Source organism: Crinia signifera, chromosome 11, assembly GCF_055691185.1.
Source record: "Crinia signifera chromosome 11, ASM5569118v1, whole genome shotgun sequence".
In the NCBI taxonomy this organism is placed as follows: Eukaryota; Metazoa; Chordata; class Amphibia; order Anura; family Myobatrachidae; genus Crinia; species Crinia signifera.
The window spans coordinates 101,621,633-101,646,939 of NC_139227.1; the positions used below are offsets into that span (position 1 = coordinate 101,621,633).

Genomic DNA, 25,307 nt, shown 5'->3' on the forward strand with positions numbered 1-25,307 from the left:
GGTCCTCTGGCTTAGTGAACGCTTGGAGATGGGGTCACCTCCATCTGCTACGGCCCCCACTAATCAGACCCTTCTATGCATTACCAGGGTCACACCATTTACAATACAGGTGACAAGTGTATGTCCTGGGAACAACTCTGGTACCGGGCATGGTCACTGGCAGCCCTGGGACAGCCGTCCGCAGACTGCTGAGTCCGCAAGACCTAGCCAAAGAGGCGGGTCCACATGCCATGTGTTAAAGGGGCGTTACATACATTCCGTAGGTAACGGACAGAGGATTCCGGATCAGATTATAATAATTACATTTCCCTAAATCTGTCCACGTGTAGGGCTGCAGAATAACGACATGAGACCGGCAGAAGCGCAGTGGGTGTGGAATGTTAATATGGAATTGCGCAGTTATAAGGTAAGTGAAGAAGACATCACCAATCAATAACAGATTCATCTATAGTCAGCTATGGCAATGTCTCCTTTATTCCATGGCAACTTGCGGGCAAACCCCCATCAGTGTTATCAGTCAGGGGAGAAAGATCCGTGCAGGCGTTGGGAAAGGGCACGCCGTCACCTGACTCACCTCCTCATTGCGCCATTGGCTGAACATATAGGTGTACTCGCCAGGGAAACCCACAAACTTGCCCTTGAAGAAAGCCACGTAGAAACACGACGAATAGTAATTGACGAACTGGAAGAGGAACATCTTCATGGTGAGGCGGTTCTCGTACTCCAGGTGAGTCCTGGGGATCTCTGAGTATAAAAGAATAAATAAAATCCATGAACATCTGAATATAGTCTCACATACACCGTAGCGATAAGCCAGGATACATCGTCTCTATAGTCAGATCACCGTCGAAGCCTGCTTCAGAGTTGGGCACAGTAAGAACAGCAGCTGAGGCACAGCAGACTCCACCATGACTGGCGCCGCCCTCTCCCTGCCCCTAGGCAGTCACGGCTGGCCAAACAGGCACTGCCCGTGACATAGAAAAACCTGCGCAGAGCACTTGCCCTCAACGATGTACACAAACCATATACAGCCAGTACTAAGACGGCATTAAACATTTCCATCTTTAAGGTACATATTTTATGGACTACAATATAAAATACTCAAATTATATAAAACTAAAATCAGTATAAAAAAAAAAGAATCTGGTGTCATCCAATCCATTAGGAAAACTTACAGAATAATACGCCCACTATTCCCAATTGGTATAAAAGCACATGGCAATTTATTTTGTTTTTAATTTGGTCAGAGAACGCCTTGCAGACGTCAGATATACAAATAGGAGGGAGAACATGGCCCCACATGTGTGTACGGACTTATCACACTCTTCTCTACATACACAATAACATGTCTAGACAATGTCATGTGTGGTTACACAACAGCCCTGGGAACGGACTGCGGCACTTTATTCTGTAACAGACACGTGTGACTAGTTCTTGGTGGAAGACACAATGTAACAAATGCCTGTTACAGCTTTACATGAGTGTAACACATTTTACACATCTGCCCCAGTCCAGACTAGGCCACAAAGGCCTTTCACTACTATAGTTATTACGGCGAGAGATTAATCCTTTAAATGCCTGTTAAGGAACTGGATCACTTGACATTAGCCAGGGTAGACTGGGTAATCTTGCCCAGGCATCAGACCACATGTGATAGGATATAATGGACTGCTACACTGGCCATCTGACCTTTAGACAGATGACTATGGCAATCCCCTGCTGACTGATTGATCCCTAGCCCACCATGGCATCTCCCACGGCAGTCCCAGTTTTTGTACCCAGCACTAGACCCGGTGACCTTACCCATGTCGGTAATCCAGATGGCCACACGTTCATACAGGAAGTTCAGGATCATGATCATTATAAAGTTCAGACAGGACGCGGTCACGGACGTGGCCAACTGTGGCGTCAGCAATCCACTGATGGGTTCCAGCGTGAGGTTGTTCTCCATGATGCTGGCGAAGGCGGCATAGACCGCCAGCCGATACACTATAACCGCGATCATACTGGCTATGATCAGCATGATCTGGAGAGGGCACAAATCACAGAGTTATAGGAGAAGACAGTGGGGGGGGTGATAACTGACAGAGAATGTTGTGCAAGGTTAGTAATTAACTCAGAGTCAAATTAAGTCAAAGTTTAGGGCCACTGGGAGTGCAGCGAGATGCTCTGCAGTGTATGTTCCTGCTGGGGGTAGTATGAGCAGAACAAGACACTGTTAAGGATGCTACAGTACTAAATTGTAAAAGTTAATATATTTATATCCACCAAATCTATTTTCCACCCTCAGATAACTTTAGTCGGCTGCGCGCGCCTTCACGCAATTTATATACAATGCCGAAGCTTTGCCCTTCTTCTGTGTTTCTGACCAAAACCTGTATATTATAACATCAACTTGTTTACGTTAGATGCCCTTGGACACAACACAGAGCAGCTCTGATCATCATACTGGATGCAGCTGTATACGCAGAGCCGGTCTGAGCCACATCCAAGTGCTAGGAAAATGGGAGACTCCGGGGGGCGGGATTTACTAACATGGGAGTTCTATTTCACATGGGATGTTGCCATGGACAACCAATCAGATACTATCTATTATCTTCTAGAAGGTGCTAAATAAATAAGTAGATTCTTATTGGTTGCCCATAGCAACAGCCCATGTGAGATAGAACTTCCATCTTAGTAAATTTCCCCTCTGATATCAACATGGTTAAAACCACAGAAGAAACCGCTGACACTCCCAGGCTGATTGTGCTGCGTTAAGGATTGCCGCTTTAACAAACGGGAGAACTCTTGGGTTTAGTGGGAAATTATAGCAACATTCTATTATGTAAAGATTTGATTATCATTAAACTAAACAAGCTCATTTCAATGCATTGTCAGGTTCTGTTACCCAGGCTAAACAAAAGCGCAGTCAGGGCTTATGTACTAACTGTATAAATCATGAATGTTCTGTCCTGGGCACAGTTCTCTGTAGTGTGAGAACATCTTGCCTCACAAATCATCAGTACGTAGTTCAAAGTCAGAGGAGTGCTGTCTGCAATGCTAACAGGCAGCCACCCATGACAGGCAGCACCACCTGTAGGTAGCCACCGCGTGACATGCAGTGTCGCCTGTGGGCAGCCACCGGGCGTCAGACAGCACCACCCATGGGCAGCCACCGCACGACAAGCAGCACCACCTGTGGGCAGCCACCGCGTGACATGCAGTGTCGCCTGTGGCCAGGCACCGAGCGACAGCACAACCTGTGGGCAGCCACCGCATGACATGCAGCGCCACCCGTGGGCAGCCACCGCATGACATGCAGCACCACCCGTGGGCAGCCACTCGTGACAGACAGCGCTACTTGTGGGCAGCCACCGTGTGACACGCAGCGCCGCCTGTGGGCGGCCATTCTGCCCAACACTGAAATATTGGAATTAAATTAGCATTTTTGCATTTTGCTGAACCTGGGTTACCGGAACATAACTGTGATCGGAGTGTAAATAACGAACTTATAAGAGAAGCGGAGAAGAGCAGACAGAATACAGAACGACAACACCACAGGAAGAGGTTAATAAAGTATTAGGAGTAAAAAACAAAACAAAACTAAAAAGAAGAAGATGTCTCACCCAGAAGAGCACCGTGGTTCCAGAGAAGCAGAACCGTGCTGCCTTGCTAGTTAGGGGCAAATAAGGTTCCATCTCCTGAAATAGGCAAGCAAGCAAGGCCACAATTCACCAACAAGTAGATGCTCACCACAAAGTAGAATATAGGACTTGGCCAAGTGCTGTGCTGGGGTGAAGCGGGCACAGAAACCATCCTGTTGTATTAGGCAGACCCTAATCCACTCCGTAACCTCTGCGAACATACCCCCGCCAGGGATAAGTATGTGTGAAGCTACGTAATATATAAATATTATACATGTATAACAGGTCTATTAATCTGCTGCATGTAACATCTAGTAAAAGTGAAGTGTGACATCATGAAAATACCACTAGTGTGTAGTACCAGTCACAGCCAGCAGATGGATTTATCTCCCTAATCAGACTGTACTTTGTGTTTGGCGCAGTATTGACGTTCTACAGTAATACTGCCACTTGGTATTATCCACGATAGATTTTATCAGCACAAGATGGTTTCCATAGCGCCCTTTTACCCGCCCACACCGCAACATTGCGCGATAACCACTCCAGAGACCCCGATTTCACTCTTGAAGCAAAACCGACAGAAACCGTTAATCTGGTTAGTTGTGTAGCGTTCGAGGCCCCGGGCGCGCTTCTTACCCAGAACACAATGGACATCCAGCACAGTAATATTTTCCCACAGATATTTGCTGGACTTTGATGTATGACCAGTTCTATTTCCTACAAATGTAGAAAGGCTGACAACAAGTCAGAACGTGGTCCATGGAGAACAAGAAAAAAACCAGTGTGAAAAACAGGATATACCGGTGTCCCAGTGGCCTAAGCACTGTGGAGGGTGGCCATTTTGTGGGCGGAGCTCATAGCCTGGCAATACATTCTGGTCTAGTTAGGTCGTGGAGGCGTCATGATCAGTGATATCGCCAAAGGGTAACAAGTGTATTGGCTGAATAAGGGTTCAGTCCGCAAAATGGCTGCTGGGGTACACGTAATATGACGCATTAACGTCAGATAATAGAGAATAACCAATTAAAATTTGTATCTAGAAACTACGCAGTGGCAGATGTAATACTCTGCTGCCAAAAAGGTTCTGTTATATTTAAACATTTCATATTTATATAGCGAAGAGGATGGACCTGAAAACAAAAATACAGTATATTAACAGTTACCATTGTATCTAACGCTGTATCCTGCATGGGATAGGTATCCCAGGCAACAATAAACGGTTACCAAATATTAATTCAGGTGCTCATAACGTTCCGTAAATCAGGAAGATTTTAGGAACAGTTTCAGTACAGACGGAGACTTTACTCACAGGGTTCCCATTTCAGGACACTGCTTTCATCACCTGATACCAGAGAACAATGAGGGTAATTCAGACCTGACCGCACAGCAGCAAATGTGCAATGGCCAGTGATCAGGTAAAGGCCGCCCCACTATAGTGAAATCCCGCCTTGCAAATGGATGTGTATGACGTACCAAGACTTCCCAGTTGAGCAAATATGTACAAAACGCTTTGTTACAGGCGCACCATCGAATCATTGTTACACTGGTCACCAGTCATCGCAGGCTCGGAGCAGCCAGAGACTTACTTGGCATCTGCGATGGCTACAGGCATATCCGGCCTGGTTCTGACGTCACACACCCTCCCATAATACAGGCATATCCGGCAGGTGCTGATGTCACACACCCCACCAAATACAGGCATATCCGGCCTGGAGCTGACGTCACACACCCCACCAAATACAGGTATATCCGGCCTGGTGCTGATGTCACACACCCTCCCCTAATACAGGCATATCCCGCCTGGTGCTGACGTCACACACCCTCCCCTAATACAGCCATATCCGACATCACACACCCCACCAAATACAGGTATATACGGCCTGGAGCTGACGTCACACACACCACCAAATACAGGTATATACGGCCTGGAGCTGACGTCACACACCCTCCCCTAATACAGGTATATCCGGCCTGGTGCGGACATCACATACCCTCCCCTAATACAGGTATATCCGGCCTGGTGCTGACATCACATACCCTCCCCTAATACAGGCATATCCGGCCTGGTGCTGACATCACACACCCTCCTTTAATACAGGAATATCCGGTCTGGAGCTGACATCACACACCCTTCCCTAACAGTCTGGTATATCTGTCCTGGTGGTGACGTCACACAACCTTCCCTAATACAGGTATATCCGGCCTGGTGCCGACGTCACACACCCTCCCCCAACACAGGTATATCCGGCCTGGTACTGACATCACACACCCTCCCCTAATACAGCCATATCCGACGTCACACACCCCACCAAATACAGGTATATACGGCCTGGAGCTGATGTCACACACCCCACCAAATACAGGTATATACGGCCTGGAGCTGACGTCACACACCCCACCAAATACAGGCATATTCTGCCTGGTGCTGACGTCACACACCCTCCCCTAATACAGGCATATCTGGCCTGGTGCTGACGTCACACACCCTCCCCTAACACAGGTATATCCGGCCTGGTGCTGACGTCACACACCCCACCAAATACAGGCATATCCGGCCTGCTGCTGACATCACACACCCTCCCCTAATACAGGTATATCCGGCCTGGTGCTGACATCACATACCCTCCCCAATACAGGCATATCCAGCCTGGTGCAGATGTACACACCCTCCCCTAATACAGGAATATCTGGCCTGGAGCTGACGTCACACACCCTCCGCTAATAGAGGCATATCCGGCCTGGTGCTGACGTCACACACCCTCCCCTAATACAGGCATATCCGGCCTGGTGCTGACATCACACACCCTCCACTAATACAGGTATATCCGGCCTGGTGCTGACATCACACACCCTCCACTAAAACGCTCAAGAACGCCTGCTTTTCCCCTGACACTGATTCTGGCATGGCTGGGTTTTTCTTGGCACTCCCATGAAACCGCGGCTACAACCACCACACACCCACTTCCAGTCAATCACCTTGCCATCAGCTTGCAAATAGAAAAAGTAGCGAGACTTCAACGCTGGCCAGCGTACTGTGGCCCATCCGTAGTTCATCAATAATCGGACGCTGTGCTAATTTGTAGCTGTGCAATCAGGTCTGAATTGGGCCCAATAGATGGAAAATATTGGTAAATCTAACATGAAATATCTTAGGTTCTGAGGCCTAGTGCAGACGATACGTCACACTCTCACGCTGGACTCCAACTTGTGCTTTAGGTAGGCTAACCAGACTATCCCTTTAAAGACAGGACGGTCAAGGATTACACAGGTTCTGTGTAGTAGAACCAGTTGAAATGCAGTTTGTAGCCAGCCAATAAACAGGTGTAATTCATTAGTGTCCCTGTTTAAAAGGAGAGTATGGGAAACCTAACTTTATGTAATAGTGACCATTTATGCATCGCATTTGGTAAGGGAATGGAGGGTTGCGTGTGAAAGGCTGGACTATGCATGTTCAGTGAGGTCACTTCCTCCCAGTGATTTCTTAGGCTGTATGCTTAATGATGTCACTAACTCCTGGTAATTTCATAGGCTGCTTGCTCAGTGATTTCATAGACAGCATGCTCAGTGAGGTCACTATCTCCCAGTGATTTCATAGACTGCATGCTCAGTGATGTCACTAACTCCCAATGATTTAATAGGCTGCATGCTCAGTGATGTCACTAACTCCCAATGATTTAATAGGCTGCATGCTCAGTGAGGTCACTATCTCCCAATGATTTAATAGGCTGCATGCTCAGTGAGGTCACTATCTCCCAATGATTTAATAGGCTGCATGCTCAGTGAGGTCACTATCTCCCAGTGATTTCATAGACTGCATGCTCAGTGATGTCACTAACTCCCAATGATTTAATAGGCTGCATGCTCAGTGATGTTACTAACTCCCAGTGATGTAATAGGCTGCATGCTTAGTGAGGTCACTATCTCCCAGTGATGTAATAGGCTGCATGCTCAGTGATGTCACTATCTCCCAGTGATTTAATCTGCTGCATGCTCAGTGATGTCACTAACTCCCAATGATTTAATAGGCTGCATGCTCAGTGAGGTCACTATCTCCCAGTGATGTAATAGGCTGCATGCTCAGTGAGGTCACTATCTCCGTGATGTAATAGGCTGCATGCTCAGTGACGTCATTAACTCCCAATGATTTAATAGGCTGCATGTTCAGTGAGGTCCCTATCTCCCAATGATTTACAGGGCTGCATGCTCAGTGATGTCACTAACTCCTGGTAATTTCATAGGCTGCATGCTCAGTAATGTCACTATCTCCCAGTGATATCATAGACTGCTTGCTCAATGATGTCAGTTACTCCCAGTGATTTCATAGGATGCATGCTCATTGATGTCACTTACTCCCAGTGATGTAATAGACTGCCTTTTCATGAATATTAGATGGCTGTGTGTATGCTACAGGTACAGACATTACCTGAGTGACTGGGTTTTTCTTCTTCTGAGTACATTTGGCTTCATATTCCGGTCTTAGCTGAAGTTGTTGCTGTTCTTCTTCAAAATCCACCAAGTCCCACTCGTACTCCAGCCTGGCCTGTCGCCGCTTCCAGAACTCCAGGAACAAAGTTACTGCAAAGCCAGACAGTGAGTGAGCGCCACCAAACCCAGCTCCGCAAAGATGTGTGCACAACAAACAGCACAATAAACAACAATGTACATATACATAAAACGTATACATACCAATTCAGTATAAAGAATACTGAAGGGGTAAATCTGCACAGAACTACATACACACCTATAGAGGTTTCTAGAACAAACGCTATATAGGCAAGGAACCCATGATTCTTCAGTTGTAAATGTGGCGATCATTTTATTATAGTCAGCAATAAATTGGCTAACAGGATGGTCTGCCGAATAACCGGATCATCAGATCACTGTATGACCGGATCACCGTACGGTTGGATCACTGAACTTGGCCGCTGGAGTTGAGATGATTGCACTGTAGATGCTGTTTGAGGTGTGGACATACAATGATGGGAATCAATGGAATTGGCAGCGTATCCATAGCAACACTAAGACTGATAATTTGCAAGTAGAATTTAGGAAAAGAACGACCTGAGGGGTTGCTAAGGGTTACTACACATTTCATTGTGCAACAGTTTCTGTGAAGGTTCCCTTGTGTGCTATGGCATATGCTATCCTATACTAGTGAGGGACTACTTACCCCATATTCCCATAAACATTGCAAAGAAGAGTGTTGCCACGTTGTCAAACAAATGAGAATACTGCGTGCGAGAGAGAAGTAGGTCAGAGAGGATTTGGTTATCATAGAAATAAAGAACATTAATTGGGGTGGGGGGGTGTCACTGACCTGCGAAGGTTCACAGGTGGAGTTTAGTCTCCAGAATTCACATCTTTGATCACATAGAGGACACATGATGATCTGTCCGCCAATGTCCTTGTCACAGATTTCTTTGCTGCAGGCACAAGAGGATATAAGCACACAATTAAAGCACAACAGACTAATGCTGCTTTCAGACCGCATAACTGGCTTTGACCCCGTATTTGAAAACGTTTCCAAAAACGGGTCTGCCAGGTAAAACCCCTTTCACACCGCATCTCTTAAATGGTATATTACCGTTTAATATACCGTATAGTGCCGTTTTTTTTACACTGGCAGACCCGTTTTTGGAAGCTTTCCAAATACAGGGTCAAAGCCAGTGCGGTTCCCCCGCATCCTCATCCCCCCAGAGCCCGGCCACCCCCGGGCCCGGCTCCCGCAGCCTGGATCGGAAGCTGCTGAAGAGCACAAGCAGTGGGCGCAGGAGCTTGTGGGTGCGCGGGGAGCTGCTGCGTGCACATCTACCCGAGACACGCGTCCCCCGGGCTCCGGCCGCTGCTCTGCACATCAGTCTCCAGCGGGGACAGAACGGAGAGCAAGGGGGGAGCCTGGGTGTTCAGCAGGACGGAGCTCGGATGCCCGGGGAGGGAGTGTTGGGAGGAGGGCAGTGGCGTGGCTCTATTCCAGGACTCTGACAGCCTGAGCCCCGCTGTGTGCCAGGGGCTGGAACTCTCTCCCCTCCCCCGGACCTATCGCAGCACTCCCATTGCTACCTGTCTCCAGGGTACCCGTCGCACCCGCCGCGTCTCACCGAAGCCCAGTGGCGCCAAGCCTACAACAGAGCTGTCTGCATACTGCGCAGACAGAGGGTACAGAGGTGGTACAGAGGTAAGGTACAGCAGCTCTGGGGGTGGGGGGGGGGTGGCGGCAGGGTGGCGGTGGGTTGCTCCGGTGCTATGAATATTTAATGAGCGCTCATTAAATATTCACTGCACTGAATTTAGGACCCAGCTCATTGGCTGGGTCCTAAATACCGTTTCAGACCCGATTTTGATGCCAAAATACCGGGTCTGAAACGGGTAGGACCCCCCATTTTAACCGTTTTACAAAAACGGCTTTTGTAAAACGGTAAAGTGGTTCTGCACCTTTCAGACCGCACAGATTACCATTTTAAAACGGTAAAAAAAATCGGCAAAATACCGGTTTTTAAGTGCGGTCTGAAAGGGGCATAACACTATGGGCTATTTAAAGCTTAGAAATGCACATTTTGTTTACATTCCTAAATCTGATTGGGTGAAGTATGGCTGCCAGCCAGACACACACACAGTCAGCCTGTTACGTATTCACAAGCAGTCAGCGTGTCACGTGAAGGCACAAGGGGAGAAGAAGGGAGAAGATGTCACAGTACACACAGAGCTCAGAGTGGCATTCAGAAGCCTCTCTGCTCACTTCAAAATGACTTTGTGGACTGTGGTACTGTAGTCCCAAGATTCTGCTGAATTATAAATCATTATTTCAGCCTGAATAAACAAAAACAAGCAAAAATGCTAAATAGATTCTTTATATTTGGCTTCTTCACATCCATCCTGATGTCATGGCCGAGTCAAGTGCTACATCTGACCCCATGTGTGGCGGGATGGGCCAAACGCAGCCATTTTTGTCTGTTATTGACTGAAGCTGACATGTCAGAAGGTCCCTACCACTATGGGTTGGCCCAGGACATCAGAAGCAGGTTCAAAGTAAATGAAGGGAGAGACATTTTATATATGTATTTAGGTTTCTTTTGTTTGTTTGTTTTTTAAATCCAAGGAATCTTTAAGATTTTTCCCAAATGGAATTTTTTTTTCTTTAAATAAATTTCAACATTTTCTCAAAGGCATTTATCCCACTGACGTGATCGAAGTACTGGTTTACGATGTAGCAATTATTCCTCTTACCTACTGATGCTGTCATCCATTGTTACCAGGCCATAAAGGAAGCATAAAAAGCCAACGACAGCAGCATAAAATAACATTTCCGTGTAGAACCCCAACCAGGCAAAATAAATGCCGATCTTCTCTCCGTAATATTTTCTGGAAGGAGAGGGAAGAAACAAAAATAAGGTTGTTTGAATATGAATTTGTAACTATTATTTATGCATCTTCATGAACGTAGAATGCACAGAGAATGCTAAGTGAGCTCCAGAGCAGCACCGGTGACATCACCCTGCAGGAGGAAAGTCAGCATTGAGCACAAAGGCTCAGAGATTAGTTTCACAGGTGCTTCAGCCCACTGGACATCCCGCAGCAGTAGCTACTTCCAGAATATCGGGCTTAATACACATCATCGCACTTCAGTCATCTACCACTCACCTAACGAGGTCCAGAGGCTGCTCCTTGTAAAATTTGCCAAACCTGGCCCAGTGACTGTACAGGGTGTACCTCTCATTTTCACACTTCTCCTCCGGAGACTTCTTCCAGTACTGACACTGCAGGGATGAGTAAGACCGAGAGTAGGTACAACACCAACCAGCTCCGAACATGACATCGTTATCCATTTATTCATTATTATAATTTTATAAAGGTCTCTTCAATTAAGAGAATATCCATTATACTTCCAAACTGGCATTTTTAGGCATGAGAGTGAAATACGCAGTTTAGTGCTACCCTGATATCCCATTGCTGCGTATTACAGTACCATCTCACACTTCTATTACAGGTAATGGGATCAGACAGAGGTGTAACATGTGAGGTTGCAGTCAGCTGTCCTGCAGTGACATCACAGGACCCGCCCCTGTTTAGGAATACAGGCGGCAGGTCGACAAGTTGGAACCCAGCAATGTACAGATGTAATGACACCAGCAATACGACTCGGGATAACCAAGCTTTACACAGAACATTAGAGGCAGACCAGTGACCCGCAGAGCCCTGGGGAAGACCAGCGTTCCTGGAGCGCAGCATGAAGCCGCCAAGTAGGACCTTCCCATAGAGGTATACACTGTGTTATACGCACATCATGGAGGGGATAAGCGGCATTGTACGTTCCGTTGCTGAGCAGCCTCTTCAATCCAAACTTCCTCTTATCTTCTGATGTTCCGTACGGGCAGCGGGAGAGAATGTAGTACACCTGCATGGAGAGAGATTGTTCAGTAATCCTCATTGGAGGAGATAAACCATCGCTGGACGTTTCAGAACAACAGATGAGGGGTCGTCACGCCCTTGCACCAGTGATCTGCTCCCCACTCATAACTAATCATCAACGTGTACTGCGGGTAGGTGGGAGACCCGGAACTCCTCTCATACTCGGTTACAAGTTGCTATAGAGCGTAGTCACTGCACATTCATACCCCTTTGCACATTTTATGTGACCTGGGACCAACCAAACTTTGTGATATGCAGGGGATATTGGGCCTGATATTGGACAAAACCATGCTGCACTGTAGGGGGGAAGATGTAACATGTGCAGAGAGTGTTAGATTTGGGTGAGTTATTTTGTTTCTGTGCAGGGTAAATACTGTCTGCTTTATATTTACACTGCAATACAGATATCAGTTTGAAGTCTAACTCTCTCTGAACAAGTTATATCTGCCCCCCCTGCATGTTTTTGTCCATTAGAGAGAGAGAGAATTTCCTCTTGTGAGTGAACCAGAATCGGGCCCATTATGTGCACAGTTATTTTCTGTGCTGTTTTTATGGGTTAAAACTGATTTCAATAGGACAAGAGGGCTTCTAAAGCTGGCCACACAATGGTGCGATTTGGCCACTTTTCACCCGATTCCGATGGATCGGGCCGAGAAATCAGTTGAAATGTGGCCAAATGTTTTTGTCATCCAATCCTATGGGCGGTCCCGTGTGAGCATCGGATCTGAGACCTGCTTGTTCGTCCAACCTCTGACTCGGACCGCCTCCCGACAGAGGAGAATGGAATCACATGTGATATATTGCACACAGAAGGACCGCATGCAATCCTGCCACTGGGCGGACCCCTGAGACTACCCCCTCCGTGTCCATCATTTTGCGAACACCCCAGCGAGTGTATAACTTGGCGAAAGCATTCACTCCGGGGGTTTTGCACATGCACAGACCCCCACCATCAGGGACAGGGACAAATTCGGACCTGTGTGAACAGTGCTGAATCAGCCCCTAAAGGTCCATACACACTGGGCGATTATGCCCAGCGTGTATGGACAGCGATGATCGCCATCATCGCTGGGGGGGGGGGGGGGGGAGGCTGCTCAGTGCATACACACTGAGCGGCTTTCCCCCTGCCCGGCGCCGACGGCGGGGGGAGGACTGCGTTGCATAGCGCAGTGCTATGCAAAGCCATCCTCAAAGCCGCTCATCTGCTGGTAATACCAGCAGATGAACGGCTTTCCCGGTGCGATGATGCGGGAGCTCACCATATCACCGCTCATCGCCGGCCCATACACACTGGGCGGCTTTGAGCTGAAAGCTGCTCAAACTTGCTGTTTTGAGCGACTTTCAGCTCAGTCGCCCAGTGTGTATGGTCCTTTAGTTTGGATAAAGCTGTGGAGAGCGTCTGGTATTGTATTATAGGGCTGTTCCCTGAGAGGTCTGTATTGATCTGTGCAAATGGCAGCATTCATTGTTTCATAAATATTTGCTTTAAAAAAATGCAAGCTGGCTTCTTAGTTTAGCCTAAGTGTGTATCTGTGTCTGTGTGTAGGTGTGTGTGTGAGTGTGGTGGCAATGTCCATAGAGCAACAGGTTCAGTTTGAATGGGATTGCCATTAATTGAGGCGACCTACTCTCAACCTATATTTTAAGTATGTAACTGAATAGCAACCTGGGTGAGAGCAGGTAAAGCCCTGTGGAGAGGGTACAGATGATGTAACGGCGATGGAAAGGAGATCAGGCAGCAAAGACTGGAGCGAGGGAAGATTAGAAGATAAATGCCGGTGACCAGATACAATGCGAGCGGGCACTTGGCATTATGATCACCCCATGTGTCCTCCGCCCCATCACTTACTATCCTGTTCCTGGTGGCTGGGGAGAAGAACGTGTTCTCGTCATGGATAAGGAACAGTTCCTGTCGCTGCTTGCTGAATGGGGCGGTGAAATAATCTGGCTCCGGATTCATAACTTGGTCTGGCAGCCTGAAGAGCTTCAAAACGTAACTTAAAGGATTGACCATCTTCTCAGTCAGGTCATTCTCCCTAATAGGCACCTTAATTTTCAGCACTTCCGCGTAGGTGGAGAGAACGTCCCAGGGTGCGTGGATTTTAACAAAATATATTTTTCCATTTTCAGATTCCTGCAGGAACAAACCAAAAAATTAAATCGTTGGCTTGGTATACAATGCCGCACTATGTATAACTGGTGATGGTAACACACAGAGAACCGCGCCGCTACCTCGCGCAAAGGCAGAACCGCCAACAGGAAGCTGACGGGTGACACCTGCTGGAAGTACATACAGATACAATGAGCGAGCGCCTATTAATCCTTACACTGTCCTGACTACATCTGCTGATTCCTTTCAGGAATCTACTACAACCCATTACCTGAACTACATAGTAATGTTGGAGACATACAGAAGCATTGTATTTGTAATATACTCTCAGCCTGTGGCTTCCTTCTGCCCCCTCCTCACATCATGTCACTGCCCCCCGTCACATGCAGGGGATGCAGTTTAAATCCCGGCGGTCGGGATCCCGGCGTTCAGAATCCCGACCGCTGAAATCCCAACAGTTTCTCCCTCCGTGGGTGTCCACGACACCCCTGGAGGGAGAATAAATTAGTGTGCCGAGCCCGCAGGGGGGGGGGGGGGGGGGCGATCCACGTCCCCCCCTTGTCGGGATTTTGAACACCGGGATCCCGACCGCCGGGATTTCATACTGAATCCACATGCAGCCTTGTCCTTACTGACACATCACTCATCTCCTGATATACTCTGTGCTGGTGAGGACCCTGCTCCTCCCACTATATAACTCTCAGTCTGTGGCTTCCTGCTGCCTCCATTCCCCTCCTCACATCATGTCACTGCCCCTGTCACATGCAGCCCTGTCCTCACTGACACATCACTCATCTCCTGATATACTCTGTGCTGCTGGGGGACCCTGCTCCTCCCACTATATAACTCTCAGTCTGTGGCTTCCTGCTGCCTCCATTCCCCTCCTCACATCATGTCACTGCCCCTGTCACATGCAGCCCTGTCCTCACTGACACATCACTCATCTCCTGCTATACTCTGTGCTGGTGAGGACCCTGCTCCTCCCACTATATAACTCTCAGTCTGTGGCTTCCTGCTGCTTCCATTCCCCTCCTCACATCATGTCACTGCCCCTGTCACATGCAGCCCTGTCCTCACTGACACATCACTCATCTCCTGATATACTATGTGCTGCTGGGGCCCCTGCTCCTTCCACTATATAAAAGTCTGTTTTCCAACCTTATTTTGCCTTTAAACTAACTGGTGCTTTAAATTGACTTGTGTGCTATTACATTCCGCCCTAAGTAGGAGACTATGATACATGGGCTACATAGCTCAGACACCAAATCACAGTTATTAGATAATTCACAGACTAGTACAAATCCGGGAAGGGTTCTTGGTTTCCCAGAGACCTGCGGGTCCTACCCACCTTCTTGTCTTCAGTTTCTATCTCCAGCCCGGCCTTCTGTAGATTTATTTCAAATTGTTTCCTCCTCTCCTACAGGGAGAAATAAAAGGGTTACATTGACCTGATGGACCAGCTCTCTGACAACATGAAATATTAATGTTACTGCGGCAGATGCTATAGGATGGGATGATAGAGGGATAGGAGAATACTATACACCGCTGAAACAGAAATCCTTACCTCTGTCTGCAACAACCCAGTTAGTGACAATGGGCCGGAGTCTAGGGATGGCCAACGACTATACATTTTCCCAAAACATTGATGGTTGAGACCTAGTGGTCAATGTTTTGGGCATCAAAAGGGGAGGGTCGATAGTGTAATGCCATCAATGGACGGCATCCGATGTTTTTGGTTTTTCCCCTTGCCAGTTGGACAGTAAGTCACACAGTCCGTCTCCTGTCTACCCCACTGGTCCGGGTTACACATTTTGCAACTTCTGCGGCCATATTTCATTAGTGAGCACGGTACCCCAGGTGGTGTCTGGCTGGGAGGCGGCCCGTTCTCCTGCGCATGCGCAGCTAAGCGATGGCGGGAACCATTGATGGCTGGTGATAGACTGTTATCGCCATCGATGATTCCTGCTTAAAAGCCATCGATGGGGGATGTATCGATGGCAATCCCTACCAGAGTCCATTGCTGAGGAGCAATTTCTGGGAATCTGCACAAGCGCCGCGTGTACTTAAACTGCATTCTCACTGCGACCGCAGTTTAAGTAACGATGGGGGGCGGGGGGACCATTTGGGGCAGTGACAGAAAGTTTTGTGGGAGCAGACATGTCCAGACTGCTCGGGGAAGGGTCATGGCGGCTGCGTGACAACACACGCAGATGCTATGACCCGACACATGTCAGCCTGAGCTGTAAGAACACTGCGCTATGTAGCAAAGCGCTTGTACTTCAGCAAAGTGCCTGCAAAATTTAGCAGGCACCACGTGGGGCGGGACCCGGTATGCTGGGCGACCCCATGCAGCCTGCCGCCATAATTTGCCGTTTTGAAAGGATTCGCAAAATGACAACCCAGCCTGAATCAGGACAAATATCTTTTACTACATGGTCATACCATGCCAAGACACAGAAATATACATTTATTTGCTACATGCTGACCCTGACAAAAGCCATCCCAAGAACCTGCCTTGTGAGCTTGGGTGAGCAGTAAAACGGAGGCTTTATTAAGCACATAGAATCACCCACCACTAGGTGGCCTCAGTGAGTAAGTAGATTCCTGTAATTGCAGGGAAATGACTGCTGCAGCCTATCACCAGAGACATACTGTATAAAGACTGTGTGTACTGTCTGCCAGGCCGCAGATTGCACACAACGCCAGCAGCAAACAGGGAATGAACCGTACAGCGTGACTCACTACAGAGAGCATTCCGGTGATGTGAGCTGAGGTTCTGGGGTCAGCTTGAGTATACGTCACACACATAACCAGATAAGTGTGCACAGCTGTAACTCATGCAGATAATATGCAGGGAACGGTGACACCGCAGGAAATCCCCACCATGTTCATCTTCACCGCACGAAACACACAATATTTGCAGACGACACAAAATGGAGTAAGGAAATGAGGATGTGGAAACACTACAAAGTGACTTAAATAAACTGGAAAGGTGGAAAATGCAGTTTAACGTTGAAAAATGTAAAATTAATTATGGGAACACAAATGAACAAGTTACTTATAGGCTAAATGGAGTTATTATAGGGAATGCTGCTGTAGAGAAGGACTTGGGTCATCATAGATGATAAATTGGGTAATAGTGCTCACTGCTCAAGTACAGCAGCAAAAGCAAACCGGACACTGGCATGCATTAAAAGGGGTATGGATTCAAGGGATGCCAATGTGATAGTGCCTCTTTACAAGGCATTGGTGTGTTCAGTTCTGGGCATCGCACCTTTAAAAAGACATAAATGAATTGGAACAGGTACAGAAAAGAGCGACTAAGCTAGTAAAAGGTCTTGAATCACTAGAATACAAAGATAGGTTATCCAGGCTGAATATGTTTTCACTGAAGAAATAGAGGATGAGAGGTGATATGTTCAAATACAGGATTGGGAATCATATGGAACTGGGAGATGATTTGTTCACTAACAGGCCTATACTGAGGACACGCGGGCATGTACTGAGGCTCGAGGAAAATAAAGAAGAGGATTCTTCACCATTAGAGCAGTAACATTCTGGAACTCATTGCCGGTGGGGGTGGTTACAGCAACTACTGTTAATGAATTTAATTCAAAACTGGATGCATTTTTGACCACATAGGGGGGTATTCAATGTGCTCCGAAAAAAACTATTTTACGTTTAACAATATGTTTTCGTTTATTTCGCATCAAGAATCCTTTTTCGCTATTTTTTTTTTCGATGTATTCAAAAGGTTTTTTTTCGGAGACAGCAAGAAGTGAAAAAAGTGAAATGTATCGAAAAATGGGCGTGACTTTTTCGCTAAGCGAAACCTGTCTCTGGCACTTGGGAATCAACTGCAATCAGGGCCGGCCTTAGGCATAGGCACACTAGGCAATTGCCTAGGGCATTTGGAATTCCTAGGGGCATCAGCAGCTTCTGCTGATTAAAATGATATGCAGCATGCCTATATTCTGTGTGAGTGAGGCTGTAGTGTATTCATGGAAATCACTGTAACATAGCATTCCGTATGCAGGTACAGCCACAGTCGCACACAAAATATAGGCATGCCGCATATCATTTTAATCATCGGAAGCTCCTTGTGTGTGCTGGTCATAACAATGCAAATAAGACGAATTTTCAGCAAAAAAGGCACCCAACGTTAGCAGAAGGGCCAGGAGCTGCATGGCCTATTGAGACAAGATGTATGAGGAAACATCTGAATCCAAGCAGAGGCAGAGGTCACAGTATTAGCGGCTGTGCGAGTGCGGTCTGCGGGTGGGTTGGTTGTGCAATATTGTTCGGCATATGTGTAAGGGGCATTATGTGTGTCATGTATAAATGCATTAATAATGTGCGACATATGTGTAACAAGCATTATGTGTGTCATGTGTATAAGGGCATTAATAATGTGCGACATGTGTAATGGGCATTTTGTGTGTCATGTGTATAAGTGCATTAGTAATGTGAAACATATGTGTAAGGGGCATTATGTGTGTCATGTGTATGAAGGGCATTAATAAAGGTTGGCATAATGTGTAAGGGGCATTACGGTTATAAGGACATAAATAATGTGTGTCGTGTAAGGGGCATTACTGTGTGGTATTATCAGGGGTGCCGAGAGAAAGGGGTAGGGGGTACAAATTACCCAGGCCAAAGCCTGATGGGAGGGCCCAGTGGGGGCCCTGGGCCCCCTCCCCTTAAGTGACAGCAGCAGCTGCAGCTCTTCTCCTCTGCCCAGCACACACTGCTTTGTGCTGGGTTGCAGTGTGGCCATGGAGGTGGTTAAAATACAATATTTTCTCAGGATTTTTTTCTAAGGGTATAATTTGATGAGTAATGTATATAAGGTAAAGTGGTACTACAATGTGATGTAACATGAATAAGGGACACTCTCACATGATATAATGTGAATAAAGTTGCACTACTGTGTGGCATAATTTGAATTTGGGGTAAAATTGTGTGGCCATGCCCCTTCCCAGCAAGAACGCACCCCTATTTGGGCTGCGCACCAAATGTGTGCACTGTTTCTATTTAAAATATTGCAGGTAGGAGCACCAAAATGATGACTGCTATGATGAGGGTTGATGGTGCTGGGAAAGGGGAGCAGTGTCAGAGGCGGAACTAGTGGCGGTGCTAGGGGGCACCAGCCAAAATCTTGCCTAGGGCATCATTTAGGCTAGGGCCGGCTCTGACTGCAATGGCATCAAGGCAGACATTAAACTGCAAAGGGCAGTTTGCGGAGGCAGCAGGAGACGTAAGGACCTGCAAGGGGAAACATTAATGGGAACATAGAGAGCTGGTCAGTGGTGGCCCTGTTAGACAGACATGGCACCGAGTTACACCTGGCACACAGCGCATGCGCCCTTGGTTTGTTTTGGGTTTAAACTAGGGAATGGGTCTTCAACCTGTGGCCCTCCATCAGGAGTGTCACAGATTGAAGACCAGTGGTGCAGGGGCACATGAATCAGCTACTTACCATTTTCCCACAGCAGCTGAGAACTGGGGCCTGTCTCTGGCACTTGGGAATCAACTGCAATGGCATCAATGCTGGGAAGTGATTTGTAATAAAACAACTAATATTTCACACAAATAACAAAAAAACAAAATAAGGGCAAACAATCCTGCATATATTTTATTCTGGAGATCAAACGAGCCATTACTTAACAAAATACAGAGTTGAATCTATGAATTCATCACCCGTGACATGGTGAAAGGAAAATTGAGAAAAAGAGCATACACGCGGAAACATTCATATCGGTATCATATCATTGAATATGTCTGAGTGAAAAGTCGAAAAAAAAATAAAAAAAAAAGTGAAAAAGTGGAAATATCGCTAACGAATCAAACGAAAATGCATAGTGAAAAAAAACATTTCACATACTCGAAAAATGACTAGATTGAATAGCTGGGGACTCTTCCATGTGAAAAAGTGAAAAAAAAAACGAGAAACAATCCATTTCGATAAAGATTGAATACCCCCCATAAGGTCCATACACACTGGGCGACTATGCCCAGCGTGTATGGACAGCGATGATAGCGTTTATCGCTGCGGGGAAAGCCGCTCAGTGCATACACACTGAGCAGCTTTACTCCTGCCTGGCGCCGACGGAGGGGGGGGGGGGGGGGGGGGCGGCGTTACATAGCGGAGTGCTATGCAAAGCCATCCTGAAAGCAGCTCATCTGCAGCAGATGAACGGCTTTCCCGGCGATGTTGCAGGAGCGCGCAGCAGCGCTCACCGCCGGGCCATACACACTTAGCGGCTTTGAGCTGAAAGCTGCTCAAACCTGCTGTTTTGAGCGACTTTCAGTTTAAAGTCGCCTAGTGTGTATGGGCGCCTTAATGGAATCCTATAGATATGACTTACTCAAGTCAGTAGTTACAAGTCAGATAGGTTGAACTAGATGGATTAACATCTTTTTTCATCCTAATTACTATTTTACTATGTCTCATCGCAAGATGCTGCGACACACTGTACAAGTTTTGGACCGATTTTGCCAATTGGGTGATCGGTGCGGTCATCGGGTGATCTGTATAAGGCGTATGTGTAAGCGCTTTGGCCCAAACCCCCACAAATCTGAAACCGTGCAGAATTCTCAGCTTCGAGAACCGTGTATAAAAAACCTCTGATAAAAAACCTCTGATATCTCGCAGTGTGCGGGAGTTCTCAATCTGCCCATATTTACTATGGTTTGTCCTGATCCCCTTCTCCTCCTTGGGGCAGACATATGCAAATTCGGATTGGTGGGGCAGAAAATGTGCAACTTCTTTAGTGCAGAGGTTCCCAAAAACACCCAAATGGTTCAGGTTTTAAGGATATCCATGTTTGTGCACAGACAACTTAACCAGCACCTCAGTGATCTTGGTTTATTCATCTGTGCTGCACCATTAGGGTGCTTGGGAACCCGCCTTAGTGCATGCTGCAGATATTGGACTCTTCCTTCCACTGTAATGCAGACAGTCTATGATGCAGTAACCTGATGACACAGTAACCTTAACCGCTACCCAATGCTAAATCTCAGCTGCCGCTTCTGCAGTGCCCCCAGCCAGCTGTCCCGGCGGTGTCAGTCACACCGCCTGTCACAATAACACTGCACAGATGATAAATCTGCCCCTTCCCCGATATTTATACTCAGGATAAAATATCTGACCGGTACTGCACTGTATCTGCCAAGAATTCCTAACAAATACCGCTTTGTAAGAGACCAGGATATGTAAAACCGTTACGCAAATGTTATTGGAAAATAAAGCCTGTGACACGGGCAGCGCTTGTCCAGCCGCCTGTAGCTGCGCTCTGCACTCAGAGGGAGGAGACGCCCTGCGATGCCGTTCTGCTGCAGACAGAGGCTTGCTGCCAAATCCCTCCACAGGAGACGTGTGATCACTGCAGAGCGGAGGTTATCGGTGTCACTATTTCCAGCCGCTGTTTATGCATAGAAGTGTATCTACAAGTTACACACAGTGCGACCTGTTTATGTTACACAGAGGAAGGTATACACCCATTTTCCTCCACGGTCATATTAACAGAAAGCAAAGGAAACATTCTGGAATAGGAATATAACAAGTATGTGTGTGGTTTGTAAAGCTCACGATGAGAAGTATAAGTGTCATTGTTTGTCTTCTCTTCCCCAGAATCTCATTTTCTCCAAGAGCTCTCCTGTGAATCTTATTGAGATATAGTATAATTAGTGGGTGTGGCCTAGTGAAGGTAATACGTGGACACCGTTTTCTTGTTTTATTTTAAAATTGTGTTTTATTATTATGTTATAACATATAGGAGACTTAACCCTTGAGGGCCAGCGTTGCTGTGAGAGATATATCTGCTAAAAATGCCAGGGCCGTAGTCAAGGAAGACAAGTAACTTTAGTTATGCTAGAAATGGTCTGAAGTCAATTCATTTAAGTTTTGTTAAATATTGGACACCCCCCCCCCCCCTCCAAAAAAAACAAAAACGTCGCTGTGAGCATTTTAAGTGGATATTTTGCACATCAACTTTGGCAATCAAAAGGTTAAAGACACATTGTAGTCCTCTGGAACTATTGCTGTAGTGCAGTGATGGCTAACCTTGACACTCCAGCTGTTATTGAACTACACATCCCAGCATGCCCTGCATCAGTTTTAACATGGCCAAATAGTAAAACAGTAGCAGGGCATGCTGGGGTGTGTAGTTTAACAATGGCTGGAGTGTCAAGGTTAGGCATCACTGCTGTAGTAGCTGCACATGCCAGACAATCCCAATCATTGATCCTCCAATCAGAAGGCCGGCCATGAACGATCTAGTGGCCTAAAGGTGCCCATACACGTACCAATTACCCGGTACTTTTTGTGCTAAAATAGTATCGCATCACATGCACAACCAGTGTCGGACTGGCCCGGCGGTGAGCCGGGGAAATCCCCGGTGGGCCCTGCCGATGTGTAGCCACGCCCTCTTTGGCATGTGGGCGTGGCTACCCAGTCCCTCACTGTCCGCCGCTGCCGCCGCTTCAGAGGGGAGGGAAGGAGAGCGCTCAGCACAGGGCGTAACTTGTGTAAGGCAGCCACCACTGCCGCTTGGGGGAGCAAGCGGCAGCGGTGACTGGGTGGGCGCCGGGCACCGGCAGCTACCCGGCATACGGACAGTCTGACTGTGACTGACATGCTGCCGCAGTTCCGCCTGCCGCTACCCCCGCGTCGGCTGCGGGCAGTCATGTCAGACAACCATATCCCGGCCTCACATCTGGCTCTGCGCGGGAGGCAGAGCGGCGCTGTACTCCCGGGTCCCTGCTGCCGAGATTGAAAGCTGCCGGCTGAGCGCTCCTTGCTCTGCCGACCCTGCTGCTGTCAGCTGCGCCTGCTAATACTTGCTGCGCTATGCCTGTCACACTGACAGCGCAGCGCTGGAGACAGATTGAAGAGCGGCTCCCCTCATGTTAACAATGGCGCCATCAGTGCTGTACGCCCGCACCGTCCAGGACCAGTGAACATCAGTCTCTCTTCCCCCCCACTTCCTGCACACAGGGCCCCGGGCCCGGCCAGCTTCTCTCAACCTAATTATGATTGCGGGCTTCCAGGGACTGCAACCTGTGTATTCACACCTGCTGCTGTTTGCCCTCAGCCTGAGTGGACAGAGCTGGAGGACATGTACTGCGCTCCACCCCACGTCCCCCCGCACAGCAGCAGCAGATGGGGAGACAGCAACAATGGTGAGTTGCTGATCGGAATATCTGGCACTGTGGGGCATATGTGTCTCTGGCACTGTGGGGGATTATCTTGCATTGTGGGGGTATATGTGTCTCTGGCACTGTGGGGGCATATCTGGCACTGTGGGGGCATATGTGTATCTGGCACTGTGGGGGCATATGTGTATCTGGCACTGTGGGGGCATATGTGTATCTGGCACTGTGGGGGCATATGTGTATCTGGCACTGTGGGGGCATATGTGTATCTGGCACTGTGGGGGCATATGTGTATCTGGCATTGTGGGGGCATATGTGTATCTGGCACTGTGGGGGCATATGTGTATCTGGCACTGTGGGGGCATATCTGGCACTGGGGACATCATTGTGCAGTGTAATGGGCATCATGGTATGGGGCGTAATGGGCATTACGGTGTGGGGAGCATTGGGTAATTGCCATCACAGTGTGGGATGTAATGGGCATCAAGGTGTGCGACATAATGTGTAATTAGCATCACAGTGTGAGGTGTATTGAGTAATTAGCATTGCGGTGTGCAGCATAATGTGTAATTGGCATTACGGCATGTGGCTTTATGTGTAATGGGTATTACAAAGTTTGCTAAAATGTGCAATCTGCAGGTACGTAATACAATTATGGTACAGGCCACGCCCCCTTATGATAGACCACACCCCTAAATTTTCGGCGCACCTCCGGCGCACACAAACATTACGTCTTCTGGATGGTTAGGGAGGGTGTGTGTGTTTGGGCCTTATTCTAGTTCACTCTGACAAAATCCTTCTTAGATGGACAAAACCATGTGCACTGCAGGTGGGGTAGATGTAACATGTTCAGAGAAATTTAGATTTGTTTGAGTTATATTGTTTCTGTGCAGGGTAAATACTGACTGCTTTATTTTTACACTGCAATATAGATCTCACTAAATCTTATTGATTTTGTCATAAAGAGTGAACTAGAATAAGGCCCTGTGTGTGTGTGAAGCTGCGAATTCCTACACCGGGTGACACCAACCCTAGTGACGCCACTGCTCACATTGATGACCACACCTACCAGTGGCTGACCACACCCCTTCAGTGGGCCCCTGCGGCTATATTTCCCTTGTGGGCCCTAAATGCCCCAGTCCGACACTGTGCACAACGATGCTATTTTAGCACAAAAAGTACCGGGTAATCAGTATGTGTATGGGCACCTTTAGAGCAGATTGGTTACTGATGAATGCCACTTTGCTCTGCGCTGGGCAGAACCCTACCTACATAAAGGGTTCCCCGGTAATAGGTGTACAGTGTCTAGGTCAGCATACGTTAACATCCGCATAGACTGGCTTCTGGCTACCACGCTGATTGGCTGGACTGCGATGAATCCAATCTGTCTAGGTGCATTATAAATAAACAGAAAATGTTCTATATACACGAAACACAATGTAAGGAGGATATACTCCTGGCTTATAAGGAAGGCGCTAACTTACGGCTTTCTTCTCCATCTGTGGTTCATCCAGATAGGACAGCACGAAATCGATTCTCCGGAACCCATCGCGGAAGAAGACAGAGTCCTTACTCTGGTGATGTTTATCTATCTGTGGAAATAAAAGAGGGGAACAGAGGTTACAGACATGTAATGTCCCACCGTCACCAATCATGGGTCTAAAAATGTTACCAGATAGATTTTCTCTCTCCTAAAAAACAGACTCTGACCTATGGAGGGCTTTGGCCCGAGTAAGTGGATTAAGGTTTAGTTTGGCAACAGATGTCATTAGCCGAAACGCGTCAGTCCTGTACAAAACGCGTCAGTCGTGTGTTCTCCTGCAGCCAGGCTGATCGGCAGATTCTCAGCTATCATATATCAAAGTCTGTTCAATCTCTCAACATTGCACTGCGCAAATATAATTCGTCATCACAATGTAGACACAGTTTCTGTGACAGGATGCCGGTGTTTGCGGGCGGAAACATGGAGTTTTCTGGGTGTGGCTGAAAAAAAAAAAGGCGTGCCCAGG

At 47.5% G+C, this 25,307-nt stretch overlaps 1 protein-coding gene across 9 annotated transcripts in view; it reads right to left on the reverse strand.

Annotated features, from left to right (window-relative positions):
- ANO5 (anoctamin 5) overlaps positions 1-25,307 on the reverse strand; it is a 75,659-nt gene that overhangs the window by 24,232 nt on the left and 26,120 nt on the right. For 6 of the 9 annotated variants that reach the window (XM_083164006.1, XM_083164003.1, XM_083164008.1 and 3 more), the window contains 12 exons: positions 24,783-24,890; positions 15,491-15,559; positions 13,882-14,166; positions 11,905-12,018; positions 11,265-11,380; positions 10,851-10,985; positions 8,944-9,049; positions 8,797-8,857; positions 8,050-8,201; positions 4,263-4,343; positions 1,804-2,026; positions 575-744 (listed from right to left, as the gene is read on the reverse strand). In XM_083164006.1, coding sequence (XP_083020132.1) covers positions 575-744; positions 1,804-2,026; positions 4,263-4,343; positions 8,050-8,201; positions 8,797-8,857; positions 8,944-9,049; positions 10,851-10,985; positions 11,265-11,380; positions 11,905-12,018; positions 13,882-14,166; positions 15,491-15,559; positions 24,783-24,890 — 1,620 coding nt within the window. Of the gene's footprint in view, positions 1-574; positions 745-1,803; positions 2,027-3,608; positions 3,684-4,262; positions 4,344-8,049; positions 8,202-8,796; positions 8,858-8,943; positions 9,050-10,850; positions 10,986-11,264; positions 11,381-11,904; positions 12,019-13,881; positions 14,167-15,490; positions 15,560-19,621; positions 19,703-24,782; positions 24,891-25,307 lie in introns of those variants that run through there. The other 3 variants (XM_083164007.1, XM_083164004.1, XM_083164009.1) reach the window with 2 other exon arrangements.